The 24,986-nt window shown below is 46.1% G+C and overlaps 1 protein-coding gene across 3 annotated transcripts in view; it reads left to right on the top strand.

The window, feature by feature from the left end:
• The window catches only part of DHDDS (dehydrodolichyl diphosphate synthase subunit), a 330,055-nt gene that overhangs the window by 263,912 nt on the left and 41,157 nt on the right, over positions 1-24,986 (top strand). For all 3 annotated transcript variants that reach the window (XM_069622858.1, XM_069622859.1, XM_069622857.1), the window contains exons 7-8: positions 6,604-6,718; positions 21,667-21,774. In XM_069622858.1, the coding sequence (XP_069478959.1) occupies positions 6,604-6,718; positions 21,667-21,774 (223 nt within the window). The remainder of the gene's footprint in view (positions 1-6,603; positions 6,719-21,666; positions 21,775-24,986) is intronic.

Genomic DNA, 24,986 nt, shown 5'->3' on the forward strand with positions numbered 1-24,986 from the left:
AAAACCTGATGATATTCCTACTCCACCTGTCGACCCCATGCTCATTCTTCCCACCTGGCCACTTCCTGGGATCGTTTTAGTATAAAGGCACGGATTCTTTATTACCCCCTTTATCAACCGACATGCTTTGTGCCAAGAGAAGATTAGCCTATACAGTGTACCAGGTCAGCGTTATGACTTTGTCAGAGGAGTACAGGAATCCCTCTTAATCTGGGGTAAGTGGCCTGTCTGGGTAGAGGCAGAGCCGGTCCTACACCAGGGCGAGGTAAGGACCTCAGTGCTTGGAACATACGTAAGGAAATTGGCAAAACTCTCCCTATCGAAAGGCCTGCAAACCTCGTCCTTGGCCAGGTCTATTATTTTAATCTTTTAGAAGAACTACAACTCCCAGAATGCAACAAGGAAAACCCGCACTGGAACCCGAGAAATGGAATTGTGACTGGAGTGAGAATTTTCCCTTCCTAAAAGGAAGGAAACAGCCAGTACCCAACCCCAAATGGGCCTCAAGGGGATGGGAGGAAAACCAAACAGGCGTTTACATGGAAAGAGACTGCAGGAGAACCGGGGCACTTGGAAATCCTTCCCAAACCCAGTTGGAATAAAAACTCACCAAAGCTGGAAGAGTTCCATAAGGAAAACGAGCAGCCTGGGCAAATGGCTGCCACCATACAGAGGGACTGAAAAGGGGGCGGCGGGGCAAACACGCTTCAAAGCTTTCCAGGGGAAGTCCCGACTTCCAGAGGGATGGATACCTTCGCCAAGGGTAGCATGTGATATAGAGGACCAATGGGAGCCTTGAGGAACTCCAGAATATGGGGTGATCTAGGCTATAAAAGCCCAGCCAGTTCAGAAGCGGATGAAAGGTGTTAAGGGGAGGTCTGGAGCATAGTAGGCGGACCAAGGGACCAGCGAGGACGGAGTGTAAGGTGGAGCAGAGTTCTGAGACTGTAGGCATGCTGTGAGCAAGTGAAGGCGTTTGATGCGAGTGCAATACCAATGGAGTTTGTGTGTGACTGACTGCAGGAAGGTTGGAGCGAACGTTGTGAGAGCAGGCGAGGAAGCATTAGGAGGGGGCAAAGTGAAGAGATGGGTGTAGTGGCGGGTGACGAGTGTTGAGCAGGAAAGATGGGGGGGCAGGGATGGGAGTAGTGGTACGAAAAGCACGAGAGGCTGGAGTGGTACGGAGGGATTGGAGCAAGAGGGAGAGGGGGAAAGCAGGGAGCAAACTATAGGGAGAAGGGATGGAGAGATGAGCAGTGGTAGCAACAGTTTAGCTAAGGGGAAAAATGTGGGGCGAGAGGGCAGGTCAAAGGGGTAAGTAATGGAGTGGTGCAAATCAGGAGACCAGTGAGTAGAATCTGGTGTCGGCCTTCAGAAGGGAAGAGCCAGAAAAAAAACAGGAAAACCTTGAGGTACCTTAAAGTCCTAGAGGTAAATGGAAAAGACCACAGCTTTTAGGCAACTGTTGGGTAAGAATTAGTGCAATCCAACTGGTGTGGGACTACACAAGACGTATTTGCTTGTTATTAGGTAACCCACCTTTTTAAAAAAAAAACAAAAAAAAAACGTATTAGTGGTCACAAAAGATACACAGCACTTACCACATTACATTTCAAATAATCCACAATAGTATGCTATATAAATCATTAAGACATTAAAGATTACAGAGACTCGTCATCGCCGGACATCATGTCGCATAAATACATTCTGAAGGGGCCACATATATCTTTGGGTCTACTTGTAACAGGCTGGTCAGGACAAATTGTTCTTCCGATTCGTTAACATATGTCAATTCCCGAAGGAAGTTATTCATGTTCGGCAGACCAGCGATTTTCCAAGTCTGTAAGATGCATTTCTTGGCCACCGCACATTAGATGTTAAACAGTCTTTTTTAATTTTTTCAGAGCATTTGCCAATGTCCCCAAACGGGTATTTTTGAGGAGTCAAGTCAGGTGGAATCTGCGTAATCTCCTCCAGCATCACTGCCACATCCCTCCAGAATCCCGCCACCACCGGACATTCTCAGTACATGTGGAATGCTCCGGCTTTGGGAGCCCTGCATTTGGGGCATTCGTCCGAGCTGTTCGCTGGGAATTTAGCTATTTTAGCAGGTGTATAATTTAGTCTGTTTAAAATCTTAAATTGAATTAGGTGCGGGCCAGCATTCATACACATTTTTAGTAAGCGAGCAGTACCTATTCCATATCCTTCCATCAATGGGGGTCTGTAGATCTTTCCCATTTTTCTTTCACCTGGTTTACTGTGGGGGCGTGGGCATGTAATTTAGATATCCCCAGGCCATCTCTAGCCGTGACCAACTGAGCACATGGATGTATAGGGGGTTCATCAGGGAAGAGCGGCCACCTCTTTGCAAAGGCTGATCTAATACGATAGTATTGGAGTGTCTTCAGTGGTCCCCCGCCCAGGGCCCGCACCAATTCATTTAGGGTAGCAAATTTCCCATTAATAAACATGCCTCCTAGTTTCATTTAGTTATTTGGGTCCCAGGTTTCCTGCAGTCTACTATCGGGTATTACCCAAATTGTTTGTTTACAATTGTTCGAATGAACAATTGACCGAATTTAAAGGGTCACAATTGACCTTTTCACAATTGACTATATATATTCAATTGTATATTATATATAAATATAATATGGGTTTGGGTTGGGTGGGGGTTTCCCCCCGCATATCTGTTACAATTGACCTTCATAATTCGGTCAATTGTCATTCGAACAGTTGTAATACGAACAATTCGTATACAATCTACTATCATGTGTTGGGGGTATACCCGGATAATTCCATAAGGACACCTCTGGGTTATAGGGAGTTTCCAATTGCAGTCTTTTGTATATTGCTTCCCATGCACTCACCGTGCAGCTCACCGGGTTGTATTTGCATGTATCTTTGTACTGTGGATCGAAAATTACAGACTGTATGTTTGTGGGGTGTGTTGTGTATTTCTCTATGCGTGGGGTGGGCCATTGGAGTCCCCATACCAATATTTTGCAAATTGTGCTTGGGCAACATAGTAGTAGAGTTCAAAGTCGGGTGCCGCTAAGCCGCCCGAGGAGTATGGTTCAGTCATTTTTTCATTTCCTTGCTGTCTTCCCATTCCACAAGGTGGTCACCACCATAGATCGGAGCCTGGCAAAGAAGGGCCGTCCCGGCCATATTGGGATGTAAAAGTACAATAACTTGGGCAAAATAATCATTTTAAGAATTGCAACTCTGCCATATAGCGAGACTGGAAGGCGTCCCCACAACTGTAGTTTAATATTTAGTGATTGCAATGCACTTTCATGGTTATCGGAGTATAATGTAAGCCTCTCTCTGGAAAAAAGTATCCCCAGATAGCTAATATTTTGCTCTGAACACTTGAGACCTTGTATCGTGTCTGGGCACTTGGTTGTTGGTGTCAGTGGGAATATTTCGGATTTGGCCTGGTTTACCTTGTACCCAGAGTACACTGCAAATTCTTATATCTCCGCCATAATGGGTGCAATGTTCATCTCTGGCTCACGGGCATACAACCGGGTATCATCCGCATATAGGGAGATTAATTGGGTGGAACCTTTCATCTTTATTCCCCTATCTGCGTGCCTTAGTCTAACCGCGATTGCCATTGGCTCTATGGTGAGTGCGAATAGTATAGGCGAGAATGGGCATCCCTGCCTGGTGCCTCTTCCCAGTAGGAACAATTCGGAGATGGTATGCTTAGTTAGCACTCTAGCGCTGGGTTCCGTGTATGGCAATTTCACGTATCTGATAAAATTAGGGCCCATCCCACATGCCTCCAGAACAGCTAGCGGGTAACCCCACGACACTGAATCAAAGGCTTTTTCAGCATCGAGATATAGCCGCTGCGCTTCTGCCCGGGTCTATCTGCGGCATTATGCTAAAAGGTAACCCACCTTTTTAATATAGGCCTGTACTATACAAGTTGGTAGGCTTATATTAAGAGGGATAATGGGAGCTGTTCAATTGAAATCGGTAAGTAGACACTTGAAGTTATATATACATATTCATTTATAATACACACATGGTTTAAATATGCATTCTTTAAAAAGTTATCTACTAGTAACATTCAATCAAAATTAGGATTCCGTTTTTAAAAGACAATGAAAGTTGGAAAGACTTTTATATGTTAACACATGTTCCAGCACACAGAGTGACTTCAGTAAAGGTCAGTATTGCACTTATTTTGGTTACCAATTCAGTTAGAGTTCTTTAAAGAAGGAAAGATTACAATAAGATTTAGAACATACTTTCAACGTTTGTAAAACAATTATAATCTCCCAAAGGGAGGCAAGTAAACTTTTATCCCAGCAATGATGGTGTCCTCATTTATAACCTATGAGGGAACAAGTACGACCAAAGCCAATAGGTTCAGAGGAGTGCCTTTAGGGAGCCAGGATAGCCAAAGTCAATAGACAAACTCAATAGTTCTGATGCACTTCTTCTTCGATAAAGTCTTGACAAACTTAGTAAGTTCAGAAGAAATCGCTGTAACTCAAGTGAGCTACATTGTAGAGAGCACAGGTTGTTAGGCCAGTGCAGGTGAGTTGAGATCAACTCCAAAAAACACTTCGCACAACCTTTGGCTAAAAGGTGAATACCCCAAGCCCCACAGTACCTGTGAGTCGAAAAACGTTCCAGCTGTATTCCTCCTGGCTACAGCTTGGCAGACCCTTGTTCCTGGACCTTGGTCGTGGTGACGAAAGGGAAGATGTCTGGCAGACTCCTGCAGCAGTACTCGGGAGAGGGACTCCCCAGCAATGGATTTCCTTTGTTTCAGTGGCACTTCAGTGTTTTGGCCCCTTTTTCTCAGCACCAATGAAGAATGAAAAGCTCTGGTTGGAAGTGGCTTGCTCCTTCGGTCCTGGACTCTGGTGAGGGTACTCTGGATCAAGGTTTCCTGTTTCTACAGGGTCCTCTGGATGCCCACAAAGATTTGGCTGAATTAAGACTTTGCAACACCGTGCACTCGTCAATGGTCACAGGACCCCTGGAATTGGGCTTCTGCAGCTCTGGTGAGGCACAGTAAGTCAGGGGTTGCGTCAGATGGAAGCTTGTCTTGAGGCTAGTTGGTCCCACCAGCCGAAGGGAGGAAGTTGTCCCGTGCAGGTCTTCCCAGTCGATTTTAAGAACAGGGTCAGCACAGCTGCAGGGGTTCACCCGGCACTTTGCAGTCCAGGAGTGTGCTGCTGGCGTCTCTCCACGTCTTCTGCTTCAGATGTTCCTCTGCAGTGGTCGACTCTGCCTCTAGTCCAAAAACCTCGCTTTTTATGCGATTTCCCATTCATTCACAGCCTACACTGTCAATCACACAGCGGAGTGGCTGTCCTTTGAGGACAGCCAGCCAGCCAATCTGGACTAGATTCGCTCAGGCACACCTAGAGACAAAGGACAGGGAGGTTTCGGGATCCTCCCTCACTTCCTGCCTTTCCAGACACACTGGAGCCTGGGTGGGCTTCAGGATTTAAGTCCGCCAAAGGCAAAACACACAAAGGACTCGAACCTGCTTCAACAGAGTAAAAGCCAAGAAGGAACTAACAAACAGAAAATGGCAAAAAAAGACCGGGCCATTTTGGGAAAATTGTCTCCCATGGGTGCTGTACTGCAGCTGGGGATTCAGCCTGCGGTAAAAATGCACACTGGAAGTAAAAAATAAACGACTGCCACCAGCCATTTAAAGTATGTAAGTGTAACAAAAAATGTCACGAGCAGTGGAATAGCCCCAGCACTCCACATAGGGTGGTGTGTGCTGCTCCACAAAGGAAAAGGTTAGTAAGACAGGGATCATCTTACTGTTCTTGGGAACGATAGTTCACCCAAGAAAATGTAATTAAACATTATCTTAATGTCCAAGGGGTCTTTTAGTGGCACTGCACCTTAGGTGCTGTGTCACCATGTAAAAACCAGATGCCTATGAAGTTTGTCAGTCTCCGTAAAACACAAAAATCCTAAAAATACATGGGAGAGTGAGAAAAAGGTCCCATTCAGGAGGAAATAAATCACAAACCCCAAGTCCAGCAAAAGAGTTTGGGGTCTCTAAGGTTGAAGGGAATTAGCACAGAAATTAACATTCTCCCCAATAGCGACTTTAAGGAAAAGGTGTAGATCAAGACAGCAGGGGGTTATGTGGTGATCGATTTACTGGCATTTGAGAAGCCTGGGCTAGAGTGGTGGGAGTTCAAGAAGAGGTTGAGGTGAATGGTAGGGGCCCCCATAGTCGGACAGTCCCAACTGATTCTCAAGATACCCCTTTCTGTGCCAATAAAACTTCAAAACCTATTAATTGTCATGAGATTTCTGAAGTAGAGTGGCATCAGTGAAAGCTCTAGAGTTGCCTCAGCCCCTATTGAAAAAAATAAGAAGGGTTGTGAGCTAGTGCCCTATTCCTTGACTTCAATTTAATGTGCCACATTGCCCAACACTAGCTTTCTTGGAAGTATGGCAGCTGTTCTTCCCTGTCAAATGCCTTCTTAGATCGAGTCCCTGACCCACTATATACCATCTCTGGTGCATGAGTGAACGCTGTTGGTTCTCAATCCCTCTCCAAAGTATTAGCAAAGATAGACTCACCTTTTCATTCTGTTTCAGTGATGTATCTGAGGTGCTGCTGGATAAGTGTCTTTACACCAGAAACTCTCCTGATCCAGACCTCTTGATCCGCACATCTGGAGAAGTTCGTTTGAGTGACTTCCTCCTTTGGCAGGTAAGCAGTGGCCATCCTTAGTGAATGCATTTTGTCATTTTTAATATTATTTAGATAGCCTCGGATATAGTTGCAAGGCTTTCAAAAATGTGCCGCAAAAAAATGGGAAATGTGGCACAAACCAAACGTTGACTGTCATTGCTGAAATCCTTACTTTGCCTCCTGATTAAAACAAGCTCCTACAGTACAGTGGTAGGTCCTGGGTTCAAATGTATGCAGTATTGCAACAATGCCTCTGCTCGCATCTGACGTTAATTTGTCCAATTTTCTAGCACAAAAAGTACATATACACATCAAAGAAAAACAGGAATGTTTTATACATACAAATGCATCATATACGTTATAAAATGAAATATACATCAAAACAATAAACGTTTGGATGAATCAGCCTCAATTCAAATCTGTAGTACATGTACTACTTGCATAATGACAGACTCCTCCATCTGAATATCCCCTATACCAACAAGATCCATTATGCCTTGTTCCGATACCTTAGTCCTGCAAAGATTACCATTAAAATCCTAACCACAGCAATGAGTGAAACCCGAGTGGTAGTCATGAGCCTGCACCATAGGTTATGGGTTGGAATCTGGAAATTTGAGTGGACAAATCAACCCAGACTTTGAATTCTCAGATCCAAGAACGGGCAGCGCATCACAAGATGGAACAAAGTCTCAGCACAGCCCAGGCCACACATTCTGTAAATTCGCAAATTCACTAGTCATGCCCAGTTTAGAGCTGATGATCTCCAACGTAGGAAGGCATTGCAATCTAAACTTGATACCAATACCTAAATATTGCTGATGGAAATTTCGATAGATATGCTCTTAAATCGATTGAAGGAAGAAATGAGAGTTCCTTACCAGAGTAAACGTTCAATCTACCCAGTTCTTGCGAATCCATCCTTCTATTGCAATTTTCTTTTTCAAAATGCCATCAGGCTCTGAACCACTCAGATCAACCGCCTCCCTCATATCGCAACACCTTTTTAATCTTTTTAGATGGGGATTAGATTTTTTTCAACATAATGCCATCCTATACAACCCAAGAGAAAATGTACCTGCATGCTCCAAATTACTCGGTATAGAGAGACTCCTCCTGACATACTGTGGCCACCAGGAAATCGATCCCAGTTGCAATCTTGCAATCTGAGGACACTGATTGGAACTGAGATCGGAGGTCCCAGAGCTCATTTCAGAATTGTAGACATCAAATCATTTCCTGTTGCTAATATTCCACAATTCACATCCAAACAGAATAATAGTTGACACTTTGGCTCTGTAGAATTCAATAAATGTAATTGATCACTAAGCGAACAATTTACTTTTTATAACTTTCAGTAAAGAAGTGCATGAACACATCTTTTCCTCCATTCATGAACTAAGATGTTCTGTGTTTTTAGACTGATATTTTAAAGCCAAGATAACAAATTGATTCTACTCTCTGAATTGAGTATTATTTAGTTTCCAAGTTGTTTTGTTTTTTGGTGGTTGTACTGACCATTAGATAAGATTTTGTAGTCCATCTGCAAGTGATTTGCACTCAAACACTTCTCCACACCTACAAAACTACCGCTTTAATCCCGCCCGTGTATAATCTATTAGGATTAGATTATCAGCATAATCAATGCAACTCACTTTCAGACCTGACCACATGGGAACATACACCCCCACCCCCTGCTACTAGCCCAACGATTGGCTAAATATGAATTGAATAGAGTGGGGGCTAGCACACGCACCCTGGGCGTACTCCTATTCAGGTAGATATTTCTCCATATTTCACCCAGTTTATTTAATCTAACCTTGGTGGAGTTATTGGAATATAGCAGTTGGATCAAGCAGAGTAAATCGGGATCTATCCCCCATCCAGACAATTTGGACCATGACATGCAGATGTTGGCATTATTAAAAGCTGAGGATAGATCTATAGTTGCCACATAGTGACCGGCCCGAGACAGACCCAATATCAGACAAATGGGCAGTCGGAGCCAATCCACTCACTACCGTGCCGCTACCTCTCCTAAAACCTGTTTGCAGTGGGCTAAGGAGATTGGCCCACTCCGTTAATCCCCTAAGCAATAAAGTTGCAAAGATTTTTGATGTTGTGTCTATCAGTGAGATAGGGTGGTAGCTAGAAGGATACCCCTTTTGAAAATTGGGACAGGAGCGAGGAGGTCCAAGAGGTCGGGCAGATGTCATCCCTCACTATATGGGTAAACAGATGGTAAAGAAAGTCAGCCAAGAGTACAGGGTGCTTCTTAACAATACTGTTCATCACCCTGTCGGGGCCAGAAGCTATTAGTTTAATGTATTGATAATTAGCTCAATGTCTAATCGATTGAAAGAAGGGGACCAGGCTAACGAACTGGTGATGGTAGTGCACATGGTTTTCTCAGGACTACACTCTGCCTTATATTTTCTTGTAAAATAGTCTACCCACACCACCTCCAACACTCCAGAAGATTGGGCATGGCACTGATTGTTGCTTATATTGTTCAGTGTCCACCAAATGTGTGTCCTGGGTGAAAATTCTGCTGAAGATATCTTGATTTTTCACAATATATTTTTGGTGTTGATGTAATCTACACGAATTTCTGCATTGTTTCACCAACTTTTTCCTTTTCTTGGCAGGTCTTAACAGGAGATTTTATCACCTTTCTAAGTTCTTTCCTCTTCTGACATTTTTTATTTTGAATCTGTCAGTTATTACATTTCTCATGTAAGAAGATATTTTGCTGAGCCGCTAAAATGGCCCTCTTTGGTCTTCTCACCCTATGTAACAAATTTGGAAATTCTTCTGGGAATGTCTTTTATCATCTTTGGTTACATTGCCCCGCCTTTTGAACAAGTCAATATTGACTTGGTTCGAGTTGGTACTGTATTGAGCAGCCCTACTCCCCTGGCACGAGACCACCAACGGCCACTTTTCATAAACTCAGCAGCTTCCGGGGGGCCCATACGACTCGGAGCTAACTGTAACATTGCATGATCACTTAAGCTTGATTTGGCTATCTTTAGGTCAAGCACCTCTTCGGCCCCAAACTTCTTTAAAATGATATAATCGATAGTGGAAGCTAAACAAGCATGTGACCATGTTGGAACTTCCACAAGAGACCCCTCAAAAAGTACATTGGTTTTGAGAAAGAACCATGTAGAAAGAAATTTTGGACCAAATCCTCCTGCAGTTATCTCTACCTGACAAGTGGGTAAAGGGGGCAACACTTCTGTTATTATAAAGCTCATCCTAACCACCATCGATTGCCACACATTTACAGTTAAAATGCACAGCCAAGATAACAGGACCATCAGGATAAGTAATTGACCCAAGCTATTAATACATTGTCAATCTCATGCATAAGTATATCCAGGTGTGTCCTTGTAGGGATGAAATGGAGGTTAATTAGCAGCAGTGGTGCTTGGTGAGTTTCCCTCGTAATCCTGTACCTTTATTATCAAAATAGCATCCGAGATTGTAGGTAGTCTCTCAAGATAAGTATACTTTTTACAGTGGGCCTCCCCCTCAGACCTTTCTTAGCTAGCAAAGAATGAGTTTAAATACCCATCCCATATCGGAGTGGTCCTAAACCAGGTCTCTAGCGTAGTTCCATCTTCACTCCTGAGATGGTATATTTTATTTTCCACCACTTTCTCCAAGTAGTTTGCCCTGGGTTATGGATCGAAGGGAATTTCCCCGCTGTCTTCAATATAATACAAATTTGTTCCAAGAAAGCCCCACCCAGCAGCTTTAGTGAATCGTATTCCAGGAAAGGCTGGGTATGAAGAACAGAGCAGATGCTGACTGCATGCAAAGGTGTCCAGTGTTGCACTCACAGTTCAGATTCCACTTGTCATATGATAGAACACACGCGCTTGCTCACAGCGATCCTTGCGATGGACTGCACTCAGGAATTTAAAACGCCGCCTGCAACAGTAAATTTGCTACTCCCCACGCAGCCCGCTCAGACTGCAGAGATTGCGCCACTCTGCACCACACTGCCAATTTTAAATGATGGACAGCTTATTAAAACCTCATTTTATGCCTTTTTAGCTGCATTTCAGAAATCTTGCAATATGGCTAAAAGTAAGAAATATTGTATTGTATCAAGTGTAAAATCATTAGAAGCTGGGTGATTTTATTAAGATGTACATTTATTTCTTTGTATGGATTTTTCATAACATCCGTCGATGGTATGATAACTCATCTTTTGGAAATAAAAATATACTGTAAGACACAAAGGATTTATAACGTTCCTCATTAAATGCCATTTTTATTTCAAATCACACTACAAGAAACCTTACAATTCTTTTATGAGTTCCATTATTACATAATTCAAATCTGACATGCACAACCCTTCACTGCCCCCAAGTAACAGATATCCTTAAATACAATTTGCTAATGTCAACATTCATTCTCGGCAGTGAAAAAAAGCTTCAACTCTGCAAATATGTCTGGGTCAGCCCTGGATGGTTTAAGATATTTACTTTTTTAAACATGTGCAAAGACAAATTATGTATGGGGCAAAACCACTTAAAATAGTTTTTGCGCTAGCTCGGTCAACCTCCTTTCAACATTTATCTCCTCTGTGCATGGCGTTGGTTACTTTTTGTTTTGTTTTCTTTAGGATTTTAAGTTTCAAACGGATACCTTTTTCCATACATAATGTAGTTTTATATACCTGAATAGTTGCTGAGCATGTTTAACACAAGTTTCCATGTCAGTCTGTTTTGCCTTCATTTGATTAGTTGTGTATTTGCTGTGGGTTTAAATATAAGCAATACTATAATCTTAAAATAATTCCAATATGTTAATATATTCATATTTGTCAGATTAACAGTAGATTTTGTAATGGTAATGTTCTCTTTATTTGCATACTCGCTTAAGATTTTAACACATACGACCGCACAACTGTATACGACCGCTTGGTAGGATTTATTTCGCCAGCATGGGGTTTGGCATGGATTCACATACTCATGAATATTCCCCGTCAGGCCGGGAATCCTTGGTAAAAGGAAAAAAGCAGTTTCACTTTCACACTGTATTTCTCCTCTAAACCAATCACTGAGCTCTGAGTCATACTGCCCCAGCCAATGACTCCCCTCTCCCTAAGCCCCTCCTTTGGCAGCCATCTTCAGAATTTTATCGCACGTTTCAGTGTTGCGAGTCTGCATGTTTTGCTCTGAGCTGACATTTTTTTTTTTGCGTGCTTTTTTGTTTAAAAGTTCAAGTTTTTTGTCAAACAGAGCCAGTGTGCTCTTTCTCTACAACCGCCCGACAAGCAAGTATCTGTTTCTGTGGATTTCAACGCCTCTCAAGGGCAAGTATCATGGAACTTTCATCGAAGATTCCAGAAGGCCATCAGGCCTGCTGCGCAGTCCGGACCATGTCGGAGGAGAAGGAGGGAAGCTCCCTTTTCAAACTTTGCTCCAACTGCAGAATGTTTTGTGCAGGACAATCGCCTCCAGTGCCTCGAATTTCTCCATCCGGATCACAGGGAAGAGGATTGCAAAATCTGCCTTGGGTTCTCCAAGCGAACAGAAGCAGGCTGGCGGCGTGGCTCAGCGCCAAGGCCTCTGCCCTGTGCGGAAAGTAGGGGCATGCCTCACCCAGGATGGCCGGTCCGAAGAGCAGGCTTCCAAGTCCTTTTAGTGGCGCTCCATCCATGGAGGCCCAAGGCAAAGCACTGCAAGTCTGTTTCCATCGGGGGCACTGCACAAGCGGTTCCCGTGACGAGCAGGGCGCTCTCATTTTCACCATCTGCCTCCATCGCTCCAGCTCCTCCTTGAAGAGGAAATCTGTTAACCCGGCGAAGCTGTGGGAAAAGCCCGAAAAGACGAAGGCACAGGTAAAGACGGACCTGCCCCAGAAGGCCCAGGTGAAGTCAACGATAGTTGGTGGTGGCCGCCCTCTTGAAGGCCAAGTGGGCTCAGGATAGCCCAGGCTGTGCCCACAGTATCCCTGCCCCCAAGACAGGAAGCATAAACCAAGCTGGCGTAGAGGACACCAGAGAAGAGGATGCCGTCCCTGAACCTGTACCAGACTCCACTAGATGCAAAGGACAAAGGAAGGGGGGGGGGGTAGGTAATAGGGGGAGAGGAGGCCTCAACCGTACTACAGGGCACAAATATGTACGCACACACACCCCCCCCTCTCTTGAGGACATGGGGGCCGATGATGGGAAAAATCCCAATGGGGTCGACGGAGGTGACGATGGCGGACCTGCCGACGGCGCAGAGCCCAACAAGCCTACAGCCCTGAGCCCTCCGAGGGATTTACCGCTTGACATCCTTTTGACCCTGTACACCCTGGTGATACAGAAATGGATGCCCACGACACCGCCAGCCCCAGTGGCCCCTGACCAACCGCCGGTCCCGGGTGGCACCAGACCAACCTCCAGCGAAAAAGAGGAAGTGGCACCCTACGCCGCCACATCAAACGTGCCCCATCTCCCCCACCCCAGAGACACGTGGTCGTACACGGCGACTACAGACACGAACGACGCGATATGGCCATGGCAGGCGGTTCATCGCAGCCAAGGGCTTCACACCGGACGAGGTGGGGCCATTCGATGCCATGGTTGCCAGAGATTCGGAACTCTTCCAATTGACACTAGAGGAGACCAGGAAGTATGGTTGCGTTTACCAACAACGCAAGGCCAAAAGGAAGACCATCTTGCCGGTGCCTGTCCTGGACGACGTTTGGGAGGAAGGCCTGGCTTTGATGAGAATCCTGCCCTAGAGGCACAGGCTGGAGGAAAAATACTGGGTGCCTAAATCTGCACCAAAGAGACAACCTCTTTGGGATGGCCGTCGACAAGTCATTAAGACTGACACTGAAACGGCCTGTGCCTTGGGCACTCTTCAATGCCGCCCGTCCTTTTGTGCTTCCAATGGGAAGTCCTGGCAGATCGGCGGAGGGTCCTCTTCCTATCGTCAACCCTCCCGGTCCACGACCCAGTAGGCTTACAAAGGCCGTTCAAGGCTTTCGGTGGAGGTGGCTGACGTTGCTCCCAAGGCAGCACGCAGGCCCCGAAGCAAGATTTAACCGGCTAGGATGTCAGGCACCCACCCATTCACCCCTGTGGGAGGCCGGCTGGCGGGCTTCATCAGCGAGTGGAAGATCTCCACCGACCGATTGGGGGCTGAACGCTCTCGCCCACGGGCACACTCTAGAGTTCCAGCAGAAGTGTCTGCGGATACCTCCGGTGGCCCGGCAGGAGCAGCACATACCTCAGCTACTGCAGGATGGTACGGGCCATGATAAGAAAAGGGGCAATATAGAGCAGGTTCCAAAGCGGCTCCGTAGTCAGATACTTCTTGGTAAAGAAGACCGTAGACAGTAGTCCCATTCTAGACCTGCAGCGTCTCAACAAATACCTCAAGTCCCAAAAATTCTGGATGGTCACGTTGCAGCACATGCTCAGCCAACTGGAGGAAGGATACTTCTTGACGTCACTGGATCTGGCGGACGCTTACTTCACATTCACATGAAGCAACGCAAGTTCCTGCGCTTCGTAGTACAGGGACGGTACTAACAATTCGAGGCCCTCACCTTCGGACTGAAGTCGGCCTCCCAGCGTGTTTACGAAGTGCCTGGCACCAGTGGTCACCCATCTGCATCTACAGGGGATACACACATACCGTACCTCAACAACTGGCAAATCCGGGCCAAGTCAAGGGAAGTAGCCGTCGAAAACACAGAGAGGACAGTACAGCTACTGACGGATTTGGGGCTCTCCGTCAACTATCCAAAGTCCTGCTTGATACCATAGCAGAATGTGCTGTTCCTGGGGGCTAGTCTCAACACGGCCCTTCGTAGGAGAGGATAGCGGCCATACTGGGCAAGGTGCAATGGCTGTTGGCACTGATGAACGCCACAGTGCAGACCATCAAGTCGCTGCTCGGCATGATGCCGTCTTGCATTTACCTGATCCAGCTCTGCAGGTAGCGGATGCAACCCCCTTCAGGAATTCCTGGACGCTCAGTGGATCCAGATGTCTAGAAGCTTCGCAGACCAGATTGCTCTTGACAAGGAGTTCTGTCGAGCGTTAAGGTGGCGCGGCGTGTTCTCAAACATTGCCGTGGCACAGGTTTCCAGAGCCCCCTGTACCAGGACAGTCACCACGGATGCTTCCCTGGAGGGCTGGGTAACCCATACCGGACGTCTCCACTCCAGAGGCCTGTGGCTGCAGGAGGGGAGGGATCCCCACATCAATGTCCTGGAGCTGCAGGCAGTGTTCTGGGCCCTCAAGTGGTTCCTTCTGCCCCCCAAGGGCAAAGTGGTATAGGTTCTTCACGGACAATACCACCACAATTTTCTACATCTGGAAGCAGGGGGGCACCAGATCCCCCAGCACCCTCCAGAGAGGTGCAGGACTTATTTCACCGGTCTGTTGCCCAAGAGATGTTCATCCCTTTTTACCTGGCTGGAGTCCAGAACACCATTGCTAACTCCCTGAACAGGGAGCTGTTCTCCTGCCACGAGTGGGAACTTCGACAAGATCAAGTGGACCGCCTCTTCCTGAAATGAGGCAGACCCCAGATCAATCTGTTTGCAACAGCGTCGAATTCCAAATAACAGAAATTCACCAGCAGGTTCCACTAGCCGTGGAGCATGGGGGACACGTTTTCATTCCTGTGGGAAGGCCTGTTCCTGTATGCGTTCCCTCCTTTGCCTCTCCTGCAAACTGTGCCGCTGCAGGATGATCCTAGTCACCCCAGCGTGACCGAGGCAGATTTGGTACCCGAGTTTTCTCAGCCTGCCAAGGCCGCCCAGCCCTGTTCAAGCTGCCAGTGGTCGTGGATCTGCTTGCCCGAGAAGGAGGCGCAATCCTACATCACGACCTAGGATCGCTGAACCTGAAGGCTTGGCTGCTGCAGCCTTAGAGTTCGGGTGGGGGGGGGGGGGTACTAGTTGCCGGCGGACTGCAGGGATGTCCTTGCCAGTGCCAGAGCATCGTTGAATAGAAGTGCTACGGACACACGTGGAAGCGTTCGGAGTGTGCTGCTGGAGGCAGAAGATCAACCCTCAGAGTCATGGCCCTGCAGATTCTCCCGTACTTGTTGTCCTTGGCCAAGGCTGGGATGGCGCATGCCTCTATCAAGGTGCAACCTGCACTGCCTTCCTGGCAACCCCTGCACTTGGGGATTTTCTGTATCCCTACAGTCCCACTACTAGCACTCTACACCTGTTGTCTGCACTCGTACTTTTACTTACGGTTATTTATTCTATTATGTACTGCACTGTCTCCTCCCCTTCCCCCCTGCACTTTCCACCTCCCCCTCCCAATCACATGCGTGATCTGAATGACACCTGGCCTAGTAGGATCGTTGTCTGTCTTCCCTCTGTTCCCCCTCCCTTGCCTCATCGCACCTTGAAACACTTGTGTATAGGCCCATTATAAATGCCATATCATATCTCGCGGCTCTCATGCTACACCACGTCTCCAGGACGGTCTTCTCTTTGGTCCCACTGTCTCGTCAAGGAGTTCCTCAAAGGACTGTTTTGATTGATCCCGCCGGTGAAGGCTCCTGCCCCGGTGTGGGGACCCAACGTGGTACTGATGAGGCTCATTGGGGGGGGGGGGGGTTGGCTTCGAGTCTATACATCAGGCCCTTCTTCTCTCATGGAATACGGCTTTCCTTGTGGCCATCACTGCTGAAGTTCTATGTGGCACGCACAAAGAGTTTCCGGAAGACGTCTCAACTATTCGTGAACTTTGGACCTGTGAACTGAACCATGGGAAGGCCTCGTCCCAAGCTTCCATCTCCAGGTGGCTCTCCGGCTGTATCAGGCACAGTCACCGGTTGGCAAACCGACCGCTGAGAGCCCATGCCACCAGATCGAGCTCTGCGACAACGTTGTTCCTGTCTGCTGTGCCACTGCTGGACATCTGCAGGGCTGCTACATGGAGGTCCACGCACACCTTCACAAGATTCTACTGCGTCGACGGATTCCCGAGAAGAGTCCAGGGTCTGCCAAGCAGTGCTACGCAACCTGTTCGCTTGAGGGTGAGCCTGTTCCGGAGGTAAGAGTAATTGCTTCTGTTGAGCCTTGCAGCCTCCAGTGGTTGTGTAATGTTACTGCTATGTATTATTTATTCATGAGCATGTGAATCCGTGCCAGACCCCAAGCTGGAGAAGGAACAAGTTACTTACCTGTAACAATTGTTAACCAGCATGGGTCTGGCATGGATTCACATGCAAACCCTCCCGCCGTCCCCTCTGCCGCTCTTCTTGGTCATAATGCTACTTTACTTGCTTAGCAAATCTGAAGATGGCTACTAGAGGAGGGGCTTAGGGAGAGGGCAGTCATTGGCTGGGAGCAGCATGACCCTGAGCTCAGAGATTGGTTTAGAGGAGAAATACAGTTTGTAAGTGAAAGTGAAACTGTTTTTTATTTTACCGAGTATTCCTGTCCTAACTACTGGGAATATTCATGAGCATGTGAGACCATTGCTGGAGAACAATAGTTACAGGTAAGTAACTTTTCCATATTTGGCAAAGAAATCCGAAGAGAGGAGCAATGCCACAAAGAAAAAGTACATTGCTCCATTTTGCTAATTTAGCTGTGGAGATTACTAGTAGTCTGTGAAAGCTAATCAAACTAATTTAAATAAAGGGAAAAAACAGGCCCTGGCACACGTCGCCAGTAGGTGACTTTGAGGTAGATGCCCTCAGAGTGCATTTTGGATAACTGAACATTGATGACAGGGCAGCCATAGATGTCCATATGAATAGGGCGCTTTCATATAGCAGAGTGTGCAGCACAACGGAACAGGACACCAGAATGTTAACAAAGATGTTTATTTACATGATTCTTCAATCCACCCCAGCCAGTCTCGCGTTATTCTTTGGCTTGAAGTTTTTCTGCATTCTGTATCTTTCAAGTCTTTCCTCTATTGTGTTTGAGCAGTTTCTGCGCCTTTGTCCTGTGGTAACCCTTCTTTGGACTGCTGCTGTAGACGTCTCTGGGTTTCTCCTAATATCTGCTTTTATTGGGTAAATATCCCGCCAAGGCTTACCATCACAGGATGATCGAGAAGCATGAAGGCATGCCCACATATGCTCATGCCAGAAGAAATGCAACTTGCTAGAGAAAAAAGGGCAAGAGATTCTTGCAAGGATAACCAGTTTTAATTGTGCCAAAAAATAAGTATGCCAGAAAAGAACTCTGCTGCTCAAGAACGTTCTGTTAAAAAATGGTACAAGCAGAAGGTTATAAGGAAAGAAAAGGTAATTAAAAAAAAATGTGGCTGGCTGGTGAGACCCTATACATGGGCGGCCTGCTCCATAGGCGATATCAGTCTACTATTGGCCCCAGCCCCGTCCGTCTGTCTTCCATCCCACGGGGTCGTCTGGGCTCATCTCCAGGGAACCAAGGTCGAGTTCGCAATTAGTTACTATGTAAGGCAGTGCTGCTTTATCATCATGGCGTGTACTTGGGAAACCTGGGGACTGGCACAGGGGGAGGCTTAAGATCCTGCTGACCCGCACATTCTTCATTCGGTCCATTTCACACTCGCCGCACCCAAGGCTTCCACTCTTGCTTCGGACTATAATTTATTCCACCCTGTACCTCGTATTACAAAGTTTGTCATTACGAAATAAGGTAGAATTGTTGTGTACTTTTAGATCTTTTATGACCACTGGGTTTATGGTTGGTGGTCTGAGTTCACCTACTATCGTGGAATTTAGGGGTCTTGGACTGGAGCAGTTGTGGGTGTCATAACTCGTGGGGGTAGGAGGTCTGCTTTTGGCCTAGCTGCGATAAACCTGCACTGTGCGGTGCCTGGTACTGTCCTGTGGCCTTGCAGGGCGCATTCATTCTTGGGATAACAAGTATTAGCAACAGTTAGTGCGCAGTACAAATATCCTTTAACATTATCACCACCGGAGTGGTCCCCTGGCAGATCTGAAAATGAAAAGGGAGTGGTGGGTGAAGTTAGGTGGGGCGAGAGGGATCAGTGCAAGAGAGCAGTGATGTACTGTTGGCAGCTTCAGTTCGGTTGACGCCGTTCGCTAAGCTTGGGGTACTTTAATGTTCGGTAGCTGTTGTGTGCTGTTTTGCAAGGCTATGTGTGGTTTGTCTCGGTGTAGTGAAGCTTGTGCGGTTTGACATGCTTTAGGGTTATGGTTGTTTGGTTAGAGTTTGAGTGGTGTATGCAGAGGGGTGAGATTGTTAGTGGATAGGTTATTGGCCTTGCTATATAGAGGTCATGTGTGCTAAATTTCCACATTCTTTCTAGGTGTGGCTTGTGAATAGCTCTGCATTTTTATACAAAAAGGCCTTGGCTAATATTCAGTTCTGTCCCTATATGACGCATGCCCAATATTCACTATAGTATCCAGATGTGGTATTGACCTGCCTTCGAGCCTTTCTAGATGCGAATCAAGCTGGCATATAGGGTTCTATCTAGATATGGCATTGTTAAAAATTCCCAGTGCCTTCTAGATGTGGCAATGTCTAATATTTTCCATACTATCTAGATGTGGAACTGGCCAGCATCCACAATCCTCGTCTGATGCGACGCAGGCCAATGTCTACAATTCGATCAAAGTGCGATGCCTGCTAAAATTTGCGTCTCTAAGTGTGGGATTGCTAACCCTCCAATTCCTACCCAGATGCGACATAGGTTAATGTTTACCATTCTAACTAAATGTGGTATTTGCTATCATTCACAATTCTGTCTGGGTACGGCGCAGGCTAACGTTCACAATTGTCTCGATGGGTACTTTCTAACATTCATTATTCTATGGGTGAGGTAGTTGGATAGTGTTGGGCATGTATGCTAATTCTGTCCTCATGGGGTTGTCGCTTGTGTTCTGTTCAACCTAGCGTTCTCTCTTGTTGTTGTAGCAGTTTCCTTAGTCTGTTCTAGGTGTTTCCTGTGTCATCATTTATTCTGTCAATCTGTTCTTTGTGTTTCCTGTTTGTTTGGTTGTTTCAAAATAGTTCTGAGATGTTGAAGAGCCAGGTTTTTAGTAGTTTTCTAAATTTTAGGTGGTCTTTGGTGTTTCTTATTTCTTTCGGGATGTTGTTCCAGGTTTTTGCGGCCAGGTTGGAGAAGGACCCCCCCTAGGTTTTTCTTTATGTATGGTTTTGGTTCCAGGTGGATTTCATTGCTTGGTCTGAGGAGTCTTGTTGGTTTGGCGATTTTCTTTTGTTGGAATTCAGCTCCTTGTCCGCTGATTGCCCTGTGTGTTATGCACATTGAATGTTTTGAAGGTGATACGATGTTTGATTGGGAGCCAATGTAGTATTTTTAGTGCTGGTGGGATGTGGTCTCTACTGGATAGTTTGAGGAGTCTGGCTGCTGCATTTTGGATGCGTTGTAGTTTCTTCAGGAGGTATTCTGGCATCCCAAGGTAGAGGCTGTTTGCGTAGTCGATTCTTGACATGATGTAAGTGTTTTGTGGGTGAAGGAGAGGAACGGTAGGATTCTTCATGTTGTGTGGAGGAAGAAGCATTTCTTGATTATTGCGTTTATTTGTGGTTCTAAGGTTAGGGTGTTGTCCATTATGACTCCGACTTTTTACTACCTTAGATGGTGTGGGCACGGTTCCCATTTCCGTAGGCCAGGGAATGCAGGTGTGGTTCTCTTGGTTTTTTAATATAATCATGATTTGTGTCTTTCCTGGGTTGATTTTGAAGTTGTTGGCGTTCATGCGGCTAAATACTTCTTTTAGACATTCTATTAGGGTTGAGTGATCGGTTTGTTTATGGAACAAAGGAAAGTGTCTATGGAAGCAAGCAGTGTGGGTCCCTCTATCATCGGCGCTTGGGCCTGGTCAGGTTTCTTCGTTGGGTCTGTGTTTACCGTGCAGCCATGCAGGGCCGAATATTTCTACCAGAACTACAAAAATGGCGCTTACTTAAATGCATGCACAAAGTCTACGCATCTGTAATATTGTGTTTGTGCAGGATTTCTTGGTACGCCCCCATGGTACATCGCAAGTGTAGTAATGGGATTCGCCTTACTCCTTAATGATCCATCAGATACTCATTCCTCATCCCACGATCAGGGTCTTTCTGCTACTCACCGTTATGGGTAGAACTGTCCGCCACGAACCTTCGTGTGTGGTGTCTACTAGCTTACTCCTTCTCTTCTACAGCCCCCTCCTTGTTGTCTTCTACCACCATTCCTAGTATTCACCAGCCTTCTACCTCCTCCCCGTGCTAATCACCATCCTCCTCATTATCCTCAACGGATACCTCCTCCCCTTCTCCTACCAGCGCCTACTACCCCGTCTCAAACCTTTTTCAAACTCCTGTCACGCCACCTTCTAATATCGCCAACTGGCGACAACCACCTGCAACAGCAGTCTCCTAACACCCACACCTGGCTGAGCCTTGCCTTATATAGCCATTAACCCCTACTTCTGTGCCACCCTCCCTATGAGGGTCTGCACCTGTGCATTCAAATTGGACCCCAGCCAATCCAAAAACCCCATCAGAGGGTCAGCTGGGCTCATTACTTGAGTGAGCAGGTGGTGGACCAAGTCGTTGTATGGTCTCAGCACCCATTGAATATGTCCATTAGGATTCCGGGCACCAATAAATGTTAACATTTAGAAGGGTACCTATGGAGCATGTATAATGTACATCATGGATATCTGTAAAAGAGGCCATTGAGAACCAATATCATCACTGGCATTATTCCTGGCAGGGTATTCATAGAGCATGTTGAGTATTAAGCACATAAAGAGGACATGGATTACTATAGGTACCTGTCAAAGGTGTCCTTTCAGACTGAGCACCCATATAGGTATTTTTCCTTGAACAAGTGCTTGAGTGAGGGTGTAAAGAAGGGTTGAAAATATGTGCTGATGAGGTTATTGGATGGTGCCCAAATATGAGATAAACAAGCTCGATCCATTTTCTCATCACTTGTGTTGGCAGGAACTGTGGATTTCTTTATTTCACTGGATTATCTTTTGCTTGCTCCACAGACCTCATATTCATGCCTGGTTTTCCAGCCTGTGCTGTGGCCTGAATATACCTTCTGGAATCTTTGTGAGGCTGTACTCCAGTACCAGTTGAATCACAGTGCATTACATGTAAGTTCAGTCCATGTTCTGCAGGCCTAGCATAGTGTGGGTATCCTGGATACCAGAGGGAGGGAGGGGTGGGTTTATGCAATCTCATGTGCGTGATGGGCTCTGTGCTTTTTTTCTGTCCTTAAACTTCCTACAGAAGCTTTAACTGAGCAGTTAACCATTTCTTATTTTAGTGGTTTAAAGGCTGTCTAAATGTGGGAATAGCGCTCATTGCAAACAGAATGGCATCTTATTAGACAAGATTGTATGCAGCACCCTTTGGCTGCACTACAATAACCCTGACGTCCTGGCAATATGGACCCAACCTTTGGTACAAGTCTGAACTTCACAGGTTGGTAGTGTGGCTGAGCAGCCAGGCTTATCTCAAGAGTGGTCAATGTGAGCAGTAATGCTGTGACACAGTTTCACAGTACAGTTATTTTTTAAAAAAAGAAAAACACAAGGTTTCTTTATAAAACAATTATTCATTTATTTCACAGTCAGTTGTATAAGCATTCTTCAGAAGGGAGCAAAATATGTAACACGTAAAATATACTTCAGAACACACTCTGTTTTTCTAAATCAGATGATACCCATTGGGGATGGCACACACACACTTCCTACACCCTCAGGTGGCTCAGATAGCTAGGACACTGTGGACATTGATTTATCACTGGTACATTTGGAGCAATACTGAGTTTGGTGCAAAGGTTAGCTAGGGGAATAAAACAAAGGTTAACCAATAATTCATAAACAGGTAAGTACTTTTGAAACCATCCAATGTTCAGTAAATTAACCCTTTCCTGGGCAAAAGATAAAGCAGAGTCAGAGGTAATCTGAGTCACTCAGGGAGCCAGGACAGCCAATGTTGATTGCACAATGTCTAGGGGAGCTGAAGATCATCTTTGCAGGTAGGTAAAAAGTCTTGCACAATTTTTTTTAGAAGTGTTTGTAGAAAATAGAACACCTGAAAGGCCACAAGCTGGGAGGCTTGCGAGGGGCAAAAATATAGCAACTCTGCAAGATAACCAAGGCAGGTCTCAACTGAGAGCAAACAAGGCTACACAACAAGAGGTACGTTCTCTTAGACTTTACAGTACCTCTGGTTAGAATAAATGGTTCCAGCTGGTTTCTGTTCCTGTACAGCTTTGCAGATCCTGTTGTTCTTGAGCCTCAGTTGTTGGGGACAAGAGGGAGGATGTCAGGGGGACTACTACTCTGCAATGGGAAGGTCAGCGGCAGCAACGGCCTAACTTCAATTCAGCTGTCCTTCAGTGTTTCAGCTCCTTGCGTCTGACAGCAAATAGCAACACTTCGGTTCTCAGATAACACTTCAGACTTTCCTTGCTTCTGGGGTACAGTACTCTGTTGAGGTGGCTCAGGCTTGGTCAGACCTGCTTCAGGGAAGTCCGGAGGATCTTCCTAGTGCTTGGGTCCGACTTAAAAGCATTGCACAAAATCTGATGTTCCTCTCCCTGGCACTTCGGTTCCAGCAGCAGCAGTGGAAATACAGCAAGCTCCGAGAGGATGTCCAGACAGGCTTACTTTGGAGTTGATTGGTCCCACCAACTCGAGGGGAGAAGTCGTCATCGCAGCGCTTCTCTAGTCTAGGAGACAGCACAGCAGCAGGGCTTCACTGGGCAAACCAACGGTCCAGGAGTTGCAGGAGGCGTCTCTTCCAAGCTCTTCTTCGGATTCCTTTGTCCAGTGGTCGACTCGGCCTTCCAAGCCAAAAAGCCTCACCTTTTATCCAGGCTTCTCCCATTCATTTCAGCCTAGCTGTCAATCACAGAGCAGGGTGGCTGTCCTTGCCAGACAGCCAGCCGGTCAATCAACTTTGGGTGCATTCCTGTAACCAAGGGAATTAAACACAGGGAGTTTTCGGGCACCCCCCTCGCTTCCTGACCCTGCCAGACATACTGGAGCCAGAGGCGTGTTTCACTCGTGAATCCCGCCAAAGACAAAACGAACAAAGAGACCAAACCTGGTTTGGCACGCAGAGTAAATCTCAAGAAGGACCTTTACAACAAGAAATGGCGAAAAAAGAAGACCAAGGCCATTTTGACAAAACGCAGCCCGAGGTAAAAACACACAATGGTAGTTAAAAGTAAACAACTGCCACCAGCCATTAATTGTAGAAAGGGTAACCATAAAAATGTTACATGAGAAACTAGACAAAGGTGATACTAAGTAGGCCCTCCAGCACCCTATTTGTAAGATAGTGTGTGCAGGGTCAAGAAAGTTACAAAATATAAGCAAAGTCAATTTCACTTCACTGCTCTTGGAAACAGTAGTTTTCCCAAGAGAAGGTATTTGAACCTTTGGGAAATCTAATAGACTTCCATGTGCCACTGCACTGAAGGTGCTGTGTGTCACAATGTAAAGATCATGCCTATGGAGTTTGTCAGACTCCAAAGTTAGAAGAAACGCATAGTCTAAATCACTATAAAAATACATGAGGGTGAGAAAAAGGGCTCTTTCCAGGTTAGAAATTAAAAATCCTAAAGTCCAGCAAAAGAGCTGGGGGTCTCTAAGGTAGAAGAGAATTTTCTTAAAATTCTCCCTAACACATCTTGAGGCTTATGCAGAGATGGAAGTGTAAAGTAAATCATTGGTACACCGTACCACTAGTTCTTTGTACCTTTAGTTCAAAGGCTCAAGAAACTAGTTTGGACACTTCTCCCGCTTCTCTCCTCCCTTCTCTCCCTCCCATTCCCTTCGTTCAGCTGACCACTTCCTTCTCACTGTACCTCCCTCCCCCTGTGCCTCCTCTTGCTTCCGCTCCTTCCAACTCCTAGCACCTCTACACTGGAACTCCCTTCCTCTTGCCATCCGCTCTACCCCCACCTTCACCTCCTTTCGCTCTTCCCTTAAATCTCTCCTCCATTCTCCTCCCTGAATCACCTCCCCTCCTGCTTCCCTCTCTCCTCCCTACCATTTTTTCACCACTCCCTCTCCCCTTCCCAACCTAACTCCCTCAGTTAATTGCTCTTTTCATTGTTTAGTCGACTGATTCATAATGTATTTGCTTCTACTGTTTTCGTTTGTTTATGTAATGTGGTGTTCAATTGTACAGGGCTTTAGCGTAAAGCGCTTAATAAATCAATAAATACAAATACAAACAATGCCCTCAGAGCGTCTCTAAGTATCCAACGGCACTCGCACATTGCCAGTTTTAGACAAGATGCCCATTGGCTCCCTATAGGAGACAGAATTACCCTTCGATCTCTAGT

This window comes from Ambystoma mexicanum, chromosome 11 (genome assembly GCF_040938575.1).
Source record: "Ambystoma mexicanum isolate Mex_15411 chromosome 11, UKY_AmexF1_1, whole genome shotgun sequence".
Classification (NCBI taxonomy): domain Eukaryota; kingdom Metazoa; phylum Chordata; class Amphibia; order Caudata; family Ambystomatidae; genus Ambystoma; species Ambystoma mexicanum.